This window comes from Apus apus, chromosome 1 (assembly GCF_020740795.1).
Source record: "Apus apus isolate bApuApu2 chromosome 1, bApuApu2.pri.cur, whole genome shotgun sequence".
Taxonomy (NCBI): domain Eukaryota; kingdom Metazoa; phylum Chordata; class Aves; order Apodiformes; family Apodidae; genus Apus; species Apus apus.
In genome coordinates this window covers 131,707,197-131,722,774 of record NC_067282.1, presented here as the reverse complement: position 1 = coordinate 131,722,774, position 15,578 = coordinate 131,707,197, and the positions used below count along the sequence as shown (strand labels likewise).

General features: G+C 40.4%; 1 protein-coding gene across 5 annotated transcripts in view; it reads left to right on the top strand.

The window, feature by feature from the left end:
* The window catches only part of ITPR2 (inositol 1,4,5-trisphosphate receptor type 2), a 270,523-nt gene that overhangs the window by 84,703 nt on the left and 170,242 nt on the right, over positions 1-15,578 (top strand). For all 5 annotated transcript variants that reach the window (XM_051628013.1, XM_051628027.1, XM_051628007.1 and 2 more), the window contains 5 exons: positions 433-552; positions 654-839; positions 1,466-1,717; positions 2,774-2,918; positions 3,875-4,025. In XM_051628013.1, coding sequence (XP_051483973.1) covers positions 433-552; positions 654-839; positions 1,466-1,717; positions 2,774-2,918; positions 3,875-4,025 — 854 coding nt within the window. The remainder of the gene's footprint in view (positions 1-432; positions 553-653; positions 840-1,465; positions 1,718-2,773; positions 2,919-3,874; positions 4,026-15,578) is intronic.

Below are 15,578 nucleotides of genomic sequence, written 5' to 3'. Positions count from 1 at the left end.
AGCTGGTGGGGAAGATGGATAAGAACATGTGCTCTTGCTTTTGGCTCCTGACAGGGACGAAGACCTTCAGTGGAGCTCTACCACCAGCCAAGCTCATGACAGCCTCAGGCTGCTCTTAAATTCTGGTACAATACTTTGGCTTTTGATTTGCTAAGAAGTGCCACACTTGGGATATTTCTCTTTTCTCTCCCTGACTGATTGTTCAGCACCATTCAGGGTGGCTCTCAAAGCTATTACCCATTTTTATCTGTTGTGAGTTGCAATAGTATGAATTGACAAAGATCACATGTTGATAAATCTCATGATATATGCTCCCTTGAGGATATTAGTGACGGATGCTAGAGATTTCTGTGTTCTGCAGAATACTGCAGTGTTTCTGTCTAGTATTTCCAGTCTTACACTCTGTTGCATCTGTGGTTTTTTTGACTGCAGATTCTTGGATTATCTATCGGACCTTTGTGTATCTAACACCACAGCAATACCAGTAACTCAGGAACTCATCTGCAAGTTTATGCTGAGCCCAGGAAATGCTGACATTCTCATTCAGACCAAGTGAGCATCCATAACTGGAACATACCTTTTTGTTATCTGCTCTGTTGTTACATGCGTAGAAGTTTGCTAGTGGCTCCATTGTGAATGATTTGTGTTTGCAGGCTGGTATCAACACAAATGGACAATCCCTTGGAGTGCCCAGTCATCTCAGATGACATTGATGAAGAGGAAGTGTGGCTTTACTGGATTGACAGTAACAAGGAACCTCACGGTAAAGCCATCAGACACCTGGCTCAAGAGGCAAAGGAAGGCACAAAAGCGGATTTAGAAGTTCTGACCTACTACAGGTAAAACTGCTTACTCAAATGGAATAAAATGTAAACTCTTCAAAATCCTGGTGCTGTTCTTACCTGGATCATTTGCTAGTATCAGAAAAGGAAACAAAGTCATGACAAAAATTGAGATTACAAGTTTGTTTCAAGTTTTTCTTATAGGAGCATCATACTCTCTTCTGTCTGTTGCAGGCAAATCTTCAGTTTCCTTTGCTTATGACAACTCTTTGTGTCTTTTTAGAATTTTGCCTCTTACCTTTTATTTACTGGGCTGTATTTTCAAGTTTTGCTGCTCTGGAGCAAGGTATGCTCTGAGGAAGGAGCATCCTGAGGATTAGAGGGGAAACAGGATCATGGAACAGCATCTTCCACAGGTTGAAAAAAATAATCCAAATGCTTCAGCCTTTCATTGAACAATGCTTCCTTTGAATTTTAAAGTGAGCCCAGTCTTCATGGGTTTTGGAGCCTGAAGATAGCACTTTTAATGGCGAGTCGGTCCTTTGATCAGCAAGGTCACAGTTGTCATTTTTTAGCATTTAGATCAGAAAGGTTGACATCAGGCTAGTAAAGTGAGATTCTGAGAGAAGTTGTATGATATTTGAAGGAAATCAGCTGGAAATATGTTGTTGTCTTTCTTTAAGGTACCAACTGAACCTCTTTGCAAGAATGTGCCTGGACCGCCAATACCTGGCCATCAACCAGATTTCTGCACAGCTGTCAGTAGACTTGATCCTACGATGTATGTCTGATGAAAGCCTCCCTTACGACCTCCGGGCTTCATTTTGTCGGCTGATGCTACACATGCATGTGGACAGAGATCCTCAGGAATCTGTGGTACCTGTCAGATATGCCAGATTGTGGACTGAAATTCCTACTAAGATCACAATTCATGAGTGAGTTGAAAGTGTTGCAGACTAAAGTACAAAAGCGTTTTGTTGGGGTTAGTCTCAGAACAAAATGTAGATGTGTGATGTCAGCAAAACATATATGGGAAAAGGTAATAATTATTATTATGGGAAGAGCTAATAATTACTGTTATTCATGAACACTTCCATAGGTAGCTTTATATGAAAATATTTCAGTCTCATTTTTTCACTGTGTTCTTATAGGGAACGAGCTGAGGGAATGTGGAATGGTCTTTCCTCAGACCAGCTGAATTCGAAGTAATCTAATTGTGTCTAACACAGAGTTCCGGCCTACCAAGCATGTAGTGTTACGCTTCAAGCTTAACTGAAAGCCACTGTTGGAAATCTGGAACTTAAAGTTAGGTACAGCTATTGCCCCAGAAACAGTTTACAGAGGCTTTGGCTTCCATCCAGCAAAGTACTTAAGCATCTGCAAAATTTAAGTATGGGAGAAGGGCCCATTGACTTAGTGGAAACCCTCTCTGGCTTAATTGATATGATGGAGCAGCGCCACTGGATTAGACCCAGACAGGGAGTATCTGGCTGAAGAAACAGAGGAAGAAGTATAGCAGTGCAGCAGACAGTATTACTTCTGTTAGTGGGATGAAGGTTTGTTTTGACTTAGATGAAAAATCTGTCCTAGTTGGTGGTGCAAAAGAGGAGGCTGTCCTGAGCTACTTTCCTGATCTGCTGCTGTCTTCCTTGTGGAAACAGTAAACTCTGGCTGATGGGCTGAGAGGACAGCTGAGACTTGGTGATTATTGAATTGACACAGCAAGATTTAAGAATGCTATCTGCCAGAACAGTAGTGTTTTGCTGTTTCTGTTATTCCCATTCACTGCAACCCTTAAAGATCCTGTTGGAGGGAAGGTTTGTGCATCCTCTCTGCCTATCTATACAGAATCAGCTGACCTCTACCCCTTCTCTTTACAGAGAACTGACAGTAGTTTATAGCATTGTGATTGGTTTGTTTTTAGTTTAGTGACAGCTGATCCTGATATTAGAGGTGTTTAATTTTTCTTCCTTCTATGTTTTGCATTGTAGGTATGACTCTTTCACAGACTCTTCAAGAAACGAAATGAAGAGGAAGTTTGCACTCACCATGGAATTTGTAGAAGAATACTTGAAAGAAGTTGTAAATCAGCCCTTTCCTTTTGGAGACAAAGAGAAAAATAAACTTACATTTGAGGTACTTCTCAGCTATCTCTGTCCTACTTACAGCATTTCTCCTCATTTTAGCTAAGTTGTTATTGGGTCTTTCAAAATAAAGATAGTTGCAGAATAAATGTTGGTGTAAAATGTTTTAAAGAAGCACCAGTTCCTAATACCAGTGGTTTTGATTGTGACTGTTACTGCAGAAAATAATATTATAGTCTACTGTCCAATAGCTGTATTTTTCCTTCCTTTTCTGAGGTGGTTGCATTTCAGTGGCAAGAGGGAGGGATATGTGTGTGAGTGAATGGCCATATGACCTTTCTCTCCACATTAGTGAATTAGCATTCAGGGATTCTTCAGTATAAGTAAGTATTATTCTCTGTGTAAGATATGAAACTAAAGAAAGTACTCTGAATAGCTTAATCCTGTGTTTTAAATATTGTTTGAAATTCCTGACAGAAGCTTCAGAGAGGCCTAAATCTTCTAGATTCAAATAACATTGAGTAAAAGCGAAATGCTTACAACTTTCATAGTTCTTCCTCCAACCTACCTGCTAAACATCATCACTCCTGCCTCTGGTCATCTGCAATCACCTCTGTTCAAACTTATATCAATTGTCTTACTCTTCTTCCAACTTCTATTTTCCCCACAGCTGCTGCCTCTTTAAATTATTTCCTGGAGTCTTTCTTCTTGATCTTATATATTTTCCCAGATGTAATTATATGCTTTCATGCCTTTCTAAATCTCATGTTGGTTTTGCTCTCTGTTGTGATTTGACTGACCAATTGTTTTGTCTAACTCTAAAAACATTTGATGTTGGTGGCCTTAGTCCAAGGCCTGTTTAAATCAGTGGAAAGACTTGTACCCATTTGAATGCACTCTAGATCTTGACCTCTTTGAAAGCTGCTGTGTGAAATGCAACTGTATTGCACAGCTCAATACTGCAAAGGTTGCCAATATTTCCTTAATTTTAACTTCTTTTTCTCATAGGTGGTACATCTGGCTCGAAACCTCATATACTTTGGCTTTTATAGTTTTAGTGAGCTTCTCAGACTGACCCGGACGCTGCTGGCAATTCTAGATATTGTTCAAGTTCCCATATCTTCATACTTTGAGAGGTTGAGCAAGTTTCAGGATGGAGGTGAGAGAAGCAGAAAAGACTGTTATTCTAGTGTGTAATCCATTATGTAGATTGGAAATAATTTATGGAACATGTCATTCATCTTTTAAGGTTCTTTATTTACATGCAAACCCATCTACAGGAATATATTGCAGGATACATTAAGATGATCAACTGAAAAGGAACCTGTGTGAACAGAGCTGCAGACTTCGTGACGTGGTTATTTTGTTGGTGGTGCTGTTCTTTTCTTGTTTGGAACTAAAGTTTCAAATCTGGTTCTAAGCTTCATAGTCCCTTGCGCTGAATATCCTAAACAAGTGCAGATGGCATTTGCCTGGGCACAGCAATTATGGTGGTTTATATGTGGCACAAGTATTTATTAGTTGTCTTAGGGCTTCACTTACAGGGAGAGTAAGATGTTACTGGTCCCACAGCTGCAGAAACACCAGATGGAAGTCTAGAGGAAGCCATCCTCTGCATGTGTTTAGAATATTCTTTTTTTAACCCAGAGCAGTGTGCCTATCTGATAATCCCAGGACAATATTGCCTTTTCTACTATGGCTTAAAACTGAGTTGAACAACGAACGTGCCAGGAAGGTGCTGAAATTTAGCAGTTTAGTTTTCCTGTGTTTGTGGCAGGGAGGTGTGACAGTCATATGGGCTGAGAGTCCCCGAGATTTACTGATGGCAAATTATCTTTTAATATAAGTGTCTAGTGTAAGTGTCATTGCACTGGCAGCTGGCCCACAGCATCAAAAAATTATTTTGTGTTTTCTGTAGGAGGCCTTATCCCAGCCTTGAGTTTTCCTTAGCATAATTGTGCCCTGTGTGCATGTGCCATCCTTCAGAGTTTTTTTCTCTTTTGAGGTTCAGGCAATCTGGAGAAGTGTAGACTGCCATTGTAATCTCTGAGCCAAGAAATCATGTGCTTGGTTCCCTTGATCTTTTGTCCATCACTGCCAGTACATTTTACTGACAGCTGCTGAAAAGTCTTTCCTGCAATGCTGTGCACACTAAGGCATGCTATAGCTGACTGCAGTCCTTCTACAGAGCTAGGGGAAGACCATATGTTCAGACACAGTTTGACTCCAGATAAAATCTTGGTGTATTGGCAAGATGGAACATGCAAATGTGGTTCTTCTGTTAAGTTCTCTCTCTACTCAGGTCTTTAATCATGGTTATACATCTCATTCAATGATACTCACCTTCATTACTTTCATTAAAATTGTGCTTCATCCTTAATTACCTTTTATTTCTGTTGAAGAGTTTCCTTTCAGGCTATATAGGAGAGGAAAGAACCACCCATTAAATGAAAACAGACCTGCTCTCAGTTATACTCATTTCCAGAGCAGTTCCATGCAAATCAGTGGATTTACTCTGAAATAAATGAGTGTGAAGGAGTGCAGAAAAATGTCACCACCATGCAAATGGAAGTTCAGTAGCCTACTTGGTAACGCTCAACCATTGACTGCAGCCTGGTTGGAAACTTTTGTAATACATCTGTTTTTGTCACACATTCTTTCAGCCAAAAAGGCATGGAACAAAGGTGGGATTTTTTTGTGTGTCTTTGATTATCTTTGACCTTTATACAGATTCTTTAAGCTTCTTTCTTGACTGTGGCTGTCTCTGTAGATGTTTATCTTTTAAACACTGGACCAATTCAGGTCAGGATGTGACAATCCACTGATGTTCTTTTGGAAATGATTTGTGAGTTGTTTGGTGTGATTTTTTTTCCCTCCCCTTTCCTGCAAACTATACGGCTTGAGAGAGGGTTGGTTTTTTTGCCAGATCAGACTGTTGGTCATGTCTGCTATCTGAAGGGAGACCAGGGATAGAGATATTGGCTGTGGTGTCTAGGCTTAAAAATAGGCACTGAATTTTTTCTCCAGAGACACAGGTGTTGTTATATTTAATTAGCTGTAAGATTTGCTGGAAAGGTCTTCTACAGCCTTTGACAAATGACAAGGATGGCTGTCTTTGGATGGTCGTATCTTATCTTTAGCTTCTCTCTTCTTTTCTGATTAACAGGTCATAAACCATATAAACTATACATTCACTTTTCAGTAGAGACAGAATGATTTTGAATTTTTAACTGCAATGCCCAAACATCTTACCATTCTTCCTTTCTCTGGAGGTGCATATGTACCCACCCAGGGCAGCATTAGGCTACGAAGATGCATGTGTCACAAGGAAGCATAATTTAGAAGCAGTTTAAGCAGCTTTGTAATTCCATTTCACTATTTTTGAGCACTCAGCTCCCAGAACTCTGTGCCCGAGGAACAAATTTCATTTCTGAAAAACATTACTTAAGTGAAACAGGGGACTACTTTTCATTATGAAAAACCACACAAAACCCAGTCAGCATTACCTTTACTTGCAGATTAAGATTAGAGAGGGAGCTCAAGAAGAAAGCACCAGGTGCTGTACTTGCTGACATTCTGGAGACCACTGCTGTGGCTGAAATGTCAACTGTTTGTAATTTCTGTCTGTCTTTGTTTCATGTGGAAACCTGCTGGTGAGGCATGAATCAGACTATAGGGACAGGAGTTTGGCTGGCATAAGTTGCTCTAGTTCCTGGGGCTTTGAGAGTTTGTGCCAGCTGAGTATTTGGCTCTACTCTTTTTCCTTTTTCTCCTGTTAGTTGTTTTTTTTTAAACTTATTGGATAGCAGTCCTTTAAAACCCACTCTGTGGTTGTCCTGCACCCCCATCCTGATTGTGTCTTTGCTACAAGGTAATGAGGTTTGAATGAGGCCCTTAACACACAGAGCCCTTGACCTGCATGTGTGCTCTCTGTCTTTCTAGGTATCATGTAGCTGTAGCTGAGGTGCATTGTGTCCACATCGAGCTAGAAAGAGCTGAGCTCAGGGGATTTGCTGGCTAGTGGTGTAGTGTTTTTGGCTGCTTCTGTGTCAATTTTTTTTCACACTTTATGAGCTGTGCTTGAGCCCACAGTAAGGTGGGGACAGTGCTTGTGTTTTCTGAGTGGTGGTGCTGGGCTGGAGTTGATGTCCTTCTGCTTGTGTTGGACTGTAGATGGTGCTAAGGATAAGTGAGTCCTGACTTGAGATTGGGTTGAGCCTGTGTTTGACAAGGAAACCTGGCTGTATTAGGCTTGCTGGAACAGGCCTGTGTATGAGATGATCCTGTGTCTTAATGATGTTCTTGTACTTTTTTTATCTCCTGGGGGAAGAGGAAAGACCAGGGATGCTTTGCTTCTTGTGCAGCTATTTCTACCCAAATGAGTTTGACTGCAAAAGAACTGATGTTACCTAGGTCCTGTGAAGTCTGGAGCCACTGTGTCCAGGGTCCGTTAGGGATCCTGGGGAATGAACAAGCCAAAAGAAAAATTGGTCTCAAGAATTTCTTCTAGATCCCTCCTCACTCTGACAGTAATAATTGTTCACGAGGCAAAATCGTAGGTATACATTGTTTTTCAATTTTATAGCACTGACAAGCTTGTACATCAATTGTTCCCTTTCCCCTTTTACATAGATATCATGGAATCATGGAATCTCTAAGTTGTTATGAGATATGTTATGAGCTGTTGTGAGTCTCTGTTAGGAGTGGTTGAGAACATGTTAGTTTTTCTATCAGTTACCTGTCTTGGCTTTTTACCGTCCCTTTTAACTTAACTGGTCTCTTAGGCTGTTCAGTAAAAATTATTACAATAGAAAGTAACTCAGCCTGGATTTTTGTGGTTTTTGAAAATATGTTGGCATTTTCTAAAATCAGGACAATCTATTGATTTTTTTCATAAAGTGTTTTCCTATTCATAACTTCCATAAAATACAGACAGATGGATTGTTCCCTACCCTTGTTCAGGATGGTGGGAGTCCTCCAGTCAGTCAGTTAGGGGAGAGGGTGACTTCTTCCTGCCTTGAGCGAACGTCAGATTCTGCTCTCCTTTGTTCACAAGGGCATGTAACAACAGGACAAGAGGTAATGGTTTTAAGCTAGAAAAGGGTAGATTTAGGTGGACATTAGGAAAAAGTTATTTAATATGAGGGTGGTGGATCACTGGAACGGGTTGACTAGAGAGCTGGTGAAGGCCCCATCCCTGGGGACATTCAAGGTCAGGCTTGATGGGGCTCTGAGAAATCTGGTCTAGTTGGACATGTCCCTGCTTATTGTAGGGGGTTTGGACTAGATGGCCTTTATAGGTCCCTTCCAACCCAATACATTCTGTGATTCTAGGAGTCTGTGTCTCTCCAGATTGTGACAAGGGTGTCGCTACACGACATCCTCTCCGGCAGGTCCAATACTTGCAACATTCACATCATACCTTTGAATGCAGAGTACTGCAGGTAGGTGTTCCTCCAGCACACTGTTGCTCTAGGGATGTGCAGGTTTACACAGCTTCTTGCTTAAGCTTCCCTGAGTTGCAAGACTCATTACATTGATGTTCTTGTGTACATATTGTGAATATATAGAAGTAAATTATTAGTTTTGGAGACTATAGCAGTTGTGGGCTTTTTTTTTTTTGATCACAAATTTCTAGGCATTAGCTGTAATTCAGTAAGAACATGTATTTCATACTTTGAGCTTAGAGCTTTGAAATGTAGCTCTAAAACCAGCTTTGACAAATACTGAAAGCCAGCCGTGGTGCCTGGGACTGACGGTTTGATGGTACAAACAAATGTGGTTACATTTAATAAAGCACTAGGGACCTGATCTGTAACTCTAATGTAGGAAAGTGTTACTGATACCAGCATGGGTTCTGCATATTTTTATCACTATCTTATTGTAAATTTATGAAGATAATATTAAATGGATATTTAGCAGTAATATTTTGTCAATAATTACATCTATTCAGAAATGCAGTTGATTTTTAGTTTGTAGGACAAGTGACTTGAGAAGGAGGTTGACCAAATGGAAAACTCCTATTCCTATTCTGCAGTTGTGGTAGATCCAAGGTGGCAGCTTTATAGACGTCAAGAATTTTGGGTAGAATCTATTTATTTTACATTCTAGGTTTTGCATTTTAGTTTTGTTAAAAAGTATTGATTTTTATGAAAACTCAGTGCTGTATAAATTTGGGACAGATAGAGTATACTGCTTTGACATTAATTTGTTCCAGGTCAGTAGCAACAAAAGCTTCCATCGTCTGATTCTTATGATGTGGAGTCGTTGGGAACTGGTGAGCTTGGCTCTTTGCAGTTTGGCAGCTGCTGCACATAATGAAACCTGTAGTCGGGATTTTAGGAATGGATAGAAATAAATTAATGGTGAGGGGCAGAAAGAAGTGGGTCTTGGCTGAGGGAAGCCCGCCTGGAGTTGAGCACCTCAGAAATGAAAAGAAACACAAATTTACAACCAACAATCTGGGATCTTCTTCCCTGTTAAATAATTATTTCTTAAGTAGACCCACTTATTTCAGTAAAACCACTTGCTAAGTAAGGAAGTATATATGACAAATTTTGAACTGTTGAAGCAAATCTGCAAAATGCAGTGTCTTTTTAGGCTTAGTGGAAGCTGCATGAAAACTTAATTAGCCTTTTACCTCAAGATATCCTTTTCCATCTTCGCTTAAATTTTGACCCACGTTGATGGCTAAGGTAGTCCTTGATGTTCTGTGTGAGTTCCTGTATATTGGTTTTGCAAAAATTCTGAAAAAAGCCTTATGCTGTTGTTAATATTATGCCTTACTTCCTTTAAAAAGCTTGATTTTAATGTCACTGTCAGTTACCTTAACCAGAAATAAATTAGTGTGCATGTAGTTTTCAGGTGTGACCTTATTTGATGAGGACAGGCTGGGGAAAGTTGGCTAGAAACATTTGGGGTCCTGGAAAAAGGCTTCTTACTTAGATTACATCCTAAAGATTAATTTTTGAAAACCTTGCAGTCAACTCTTTTTTTCAGTGTCTTAACTTTGATTCATTGTTTGAGGTTATTTGAAGCTTTTTTCTTTTTCTGTTTTTTGCCCTTTTAGATTCTAAAAATATGGGATATACAAAATATACTACCTGTAGCCTAAAGAGGCAGTTTTTCTTAAGCAGAAAGTGAGGACTTAATTTACTAGTGCTCTCTTTCTAGCACCTTTCAAGAACATTATAATCTCTTGCAGTTTTAATTAAAAGGTAAAGTCTTTCCTAATAAGTGCACCCTGCTGTATCATTCAAGAGTCAGGAGCCAATCTGCCTTGTCCAATACTGGTTATTTATTCTCTGTGAATTAAAATGCACATCTTTCTCTAGGTGCAATAGATCTTTCAAATAGATGATTTTAGTCAAACCATGCAGCTACAGCATATGTCAGGCCTGAAAGATGAAATGACACAGTACTTTTAGCAGGCAAGCTATGTGTTTGCCATGCAGCTCAGTGCTATTTAGGTAATGTTGTTTGGGAATGAGAATAATGGCATGCAAGGAGATACATCCTTGAATTTAGGCTGCATATATCTTGGGATGCAGCTCACAGTGCTGGGTACCAGGTTGAAAACTGGTGGGACAAATGCAGGTTATCTGCAGAGTATGTCTTTCCCTTTGGAGCTCTACATAAATGACTACAATTTTCCTGAGCCAGTGTCCACCGACATTAGTCTTGCAGCTCCATTTGCTTCCACAAAGAAGGCTATGCCCAGTCTTTTTTTAAAAACAGGTTTTAAAAGCTATGTATAATAAGCTCCAGTAGTCCCTGCCTCTGTGATTCTCACATGAAATGACTCAATGCTTGCAACTGGCTCAACAGATGCCTCCTTTTACCTATTCAAACTGGTAGTCAGATGCCTCAGCTCCTTCACATTATGTCTGGGTCTTCAGCTTCGTTGCATATTCCTTCTGTATACTGAAGGGACTAAAGATCTCTCCATGGATGTCCTGAGATCATGGAACATTGCTTTGAAATGTGTAATGAAAAGCCTGACCCCCATGTCCCACTGCAAGCTTTGCTGCTTTGTTGTGATGTATCCCAAAGGATTCGACCCTGGCAGAGGTCAGAATAGGGAAGCCCTCACTCTCTCCTGCAGAATTCGGCACTGGTGGGCTACTGTCACTCTGCAAAGGAGAGCTTGTACCTCAGTGTGTCAGGGGACTCTCATCCAGTCTTCTGCCCCTTTGATACATCCTGATAGGCTCTCAGCTTCAAGAGAGCAACAAGATAGGTAGTGTCACCCTTCTGGCACTCTTGGCTGCAAGTAGAGAAGCATACCAAGAAGCATTAGTAGTGAGGCTGCTATAAGAACAGGGCTGGGAACAAGGTTGGACTTGACATTTCCACTGTTCTTGTGGGTCCCTCTGTGACCAAGAGGAATCAGATTTCATCCAGGACCGTTAGAAAAGAGTATATTGTTTCTCAGCCTTGCATCCATGTCTGTTAGCTGCTCTTTTGTCTAGTTAACAATTTTAAATCTCTTCTTGAGGCATACTTTGACTAGCAGAACTAACGAGGCAGCGGCTGCCTGGCAGACTAGAGTCATAATTTATACCAGCAGTTTACAAAAAAAAAAAAAGGTGGAAGAGAAAAGATGTAACCCTTAGGAAAGTTAGCTGTGTTAGTCACATGTCTGTAGTGAGGCAGCAGCTGTTCAGTGCAAAATTTTGTTAAGCAAAGGGGAGGTCAGTCTGGGAGTTTAATTCTCTGTCACGCATGGGCATGATGTATTTGTCTTTCCTCTTTATTCTTTTCCTTATCATGAGGCTTGTGCATTACTGTGATTTCAGAGACCATTGCTCTTCTAGGAATCAATACCTATTTCATGCATGTAAACTCGGTTAGAAGGTTTGATGCCCATACTTCTTACCTTCAGGACCAGCGTGCTGATGCATGTATTTTTTCCTTTGTCTAATTCCCCAGCAGGAAAGCTGTATTTTTTTTACACTGCGTTGTGGTTTTGGGAAATAGGCAACATCAACAGAAGCTACAGAATGTAAGATGAATGTCAAGTTTCACAGTGGCCAGACAGGAATGAGTTTGCATGCAAAAAGAGAGGGCTTGTGGATATGCTGTAGGAAGTGGAGGCTGGGGTGGCCAGATTCATTCAGGGAGTGGGTAGCAAATGTGTGTGCATTGCATATTGTGGGGGTTTTTGTCTGTTTTATCTCATCAGTTCCAAGTGCTGCATATAATGTATAAATGGCCTCACCTTCTGCCCTTAATGTCATGCATTAGATGTTTTCTGTGAGGCTTACCTGAGGTCAGCTAGTTATTGAGTGATGAAAACTAGTTTAATGAAGAAAAAAAGTGTAATTCTTGGCCTGTTTATGGTAGTTCTGGAGTCTTCATGAGCAAATATTGTAGAAAACCTGTAAAAATTAATACCTCTTTCACAAACAGACCTGTAAGGCTTAATGCTTCTGGCAAATAATATATAGCTCTAAAGGGTTTGAAATAAAATGTGCTCCTTTAGGTACCGAAGTGTTGTTACTATATGTCTTAAAAATGCCTATAACTTTTCATGCAGAAACATTAAATTGCATGAAGCAATGTAGCCAAATCAACAAAGGCAAAGAAATGTAATTCTGAGGCTGCCATTGGGTTTTTCATTTAGACCTTGGTATCTAGACATTGCAGCACATAAGGTTCCCTGCCAGAGGATCCCCAAGGATTGGCAGTGTTGTGTGGTTTAAGATGGCACTGAAGCCTTAAGAAGCTTATAGTGGAGAAATAGTATAGGTCTCATTGAAATCCACAAAGTCAAGGCTGTTTGGAGTCAAGGCTCCTGTTTCAGCAGTCATTGGGAAGGTGACTTGCTATTATAAGTACTGTCTTAAAACCTGGTTGAATGCCCCTACACTGAGGCTCTGCTTGAGACACCATCAGCTTTGCTGAAAACTGACTTTCCATTATGGTAAAAGTTTTGGATTTTCAGCAATATGCCATGTATCTCCTAATGCAGCAGTGAGCTTGAAAACCAGCCTACGGCTTCCCCAGCTCACTGGCAGAATCTAGTTTTGCCTCACCAGGGCTACAGTTGGTAAAAGTTGTTTTCATGGGAAAAATGAGAGTGGCTGAGGAAGACTGACAAGGTTTTGGGACTTCATTGGGTAGTGGATGGGGAAGGAGGCCTGAAGGGCTTTGGTGAAAGAAGTTGGCATGACAGGGAGGGGCTAAGTATGTTGGTAACACATGCTGTCTGGCTTGTGCCCTGCTACATTGGAAGGGATGTGTTTTTGGGGAAGCATTTGGAAGAAGCTGAAGCATCAGGTGTCCTAGTCAAAAGAATGCTTAACTTTGATGATGTCAGAGAGTTCTCTCTATAACTTAGTTACAGAGACAATGTGAGAAATGCCACGTTTTTGCAAAGTCTTTGATTTGTCTCCTCCTTCTGCCCCTTTTTATGCAAGCAAGGTTAAAGAATGTATTGGGCTTTTTTGGACAGGTTTTAACAAAAGTGGATGCATGTACATTTGTCTTTTCTGGTCATTTAGTATCAGATTTCTTGGAAGAACCCATCGTATGTCGGCTCCTGTTTAGGTACTTAGTTTCCAAAAACGTAAAGCATGCAACTTCTCCAGTCCTTAATGAGAGCTTCTGGGTGTTAAAATGCTTTTGAAAATATAGTTTTGAAAACTTTTTACATTTCTGAGTAGAGAGATGAGCACTATGGAAAACTGGGCTAGAAGTGGCCCAGCAGTTTTGCATGTTGAGTCTTAGGAATCCATCTTTCCTATGTCCGTGTTGAGGATGACTGAAAAATAATGTTAGTAAAGGCAGACTCCCTCTAAGGGAGGGACCAGATCAGGTGTGTATACTTTTTAAATAAACAAGGTTGAAAGTCAGTTTCCTGGTGTCTTGGGGATATCTGTGGAGTAGAGGGCTGCTGCCAGTCAGCATGCCTGCCAGCTGTTGAGGCTGGCCATTGTCTATCTGCATTCAGCTACTGCTCAGTTCTCTGCCCTGTGTGAAATACCTAAAATGCTGTGGGTACTGGAGAGCAAACTGAGGATGCTGCATGGCAAATGGCAAGCAACAAGTTGAAGAAAGGTGTGAATTGCCAGCTGCCTTTGACTGTTGTTTTTCTTTCTGAGTATGGTATTTTGTCACTTACCATCCGGGCTGTATTACATAGCAGATTGTTGTTTACTTTTATTTTCTGCTTTTAGAATTTTTACAAGCAGTAAATGACTTATCAAGAAAATATGTTTATGTAGAAAATGAAGTGTCAAATTATCTACTGTTTCGATTACTTGGGTGGTTGTTATTTTTTTCCTATAATTGACTTCTCTGAAAAGTCTTTCTTCTCAGAGAGGCTGCTGTGTTGTCAATCGTGCCAAATTGCATGAGATTATGTGCTACAGTTTTGTGTCAGAAACTGATATTCATTAGGAAGTTGTGATCACTGTAATAAAAAGTAATGAAAAGGAGATGCACAGTTGTCTTTTGAAAACATGACAAGTATTCTCTTCCTTCCTCTTCTTTCAGTGCCTGTCAATCTGTAACTCCTTTAAATTACCACTTATGCATACAGTGATTCCACTCTTCCATTTGCTAATCTTGTGAGACTCTACATTCAACAGGAGGCATTTCTAATACGTCCACTGTTCACAGAAGGCTCTTGGCATCTGACTTGGCAGAGGGATGAGCAGAGAGGAAGAACTGTGGAGAAGAAGGGAAATTTGGAAAAAGGGAAGATTAATGGAGATGGCCTTTTGTTCTTTTCCTCTGTTGGTCAGTCACAGCTCTGAACACTTTTGCAAGGGTTTGTTAGTGAGAGAAGTGGTTGGTTACACAGACTAACACTTTACGACATTGTAATGACTGTTCTCTCCCTGCCATACTTTTCAGCCATATACAAATGTTAATACCTTAACCTCAAAGGAGACAACAAATGTTGGAGGTCAGCAGGTTAAGGGTGGCAGTACCATATGAAGGCACAGCTCAGGCTTTTTTCCCTTTATTTCTGGCAAAGTGCACACAAAAGTGATCAGGGTTCCTGTCTCCTTGCTATCTCTCTTCATTTAGCTCAGTTAACTAGCTGAGGCAGTAAGTAAATTTTTCCTCAGGCATTGGTATTCAGGAAGCACTTTGGAGCTGTAACTAAGATCAGAGCTCTGTTATTTTAGTCATCGTGGGCATATGTACTGAGAACTTAAATCTCTTTTATTGAGCCAGTGTGTTTTGTCTTGAATTGTTGCAGGCTTAGCTGACATGCAGTCAGTCACTTTTTAAGCTGCAGTAACCTTTCAGCATACCTTACCTCAGAAATTCATACCCTTTCCTGCTGAGATAACTGTATTAAATCCAAAAGAACACAAAAGCATAGCAATAAGAAACAACTTAGTAGCAAGACTGCTGTGGGCCCCTGATGTTTGTGAGTGACAGATTTGTATCCATGCTTAACATGGTCTAGACTTCAAGGCTGGACAGATAACACTGAGCACCATGAGTGCTGATTACTGGGGGATCTTTTGGAAGAGAAGCTACTGTCTGCTCTTTATTTACATGAATGATCCTCATGGCTTTTTTTTGAAGAATAGAGTAGTTCTTCCCATTGTTGAGATGCAGTCAGCTACTTCACTGCCATGCGTGAATGTGCTGGTTGACTGCTGTCTGTTCCTACGAGATGGTTGCATTTCATCAGCACCCTGCAAAACACAGTAATTAAAATATCTTTCCTGATATTCTGAATTGAAAA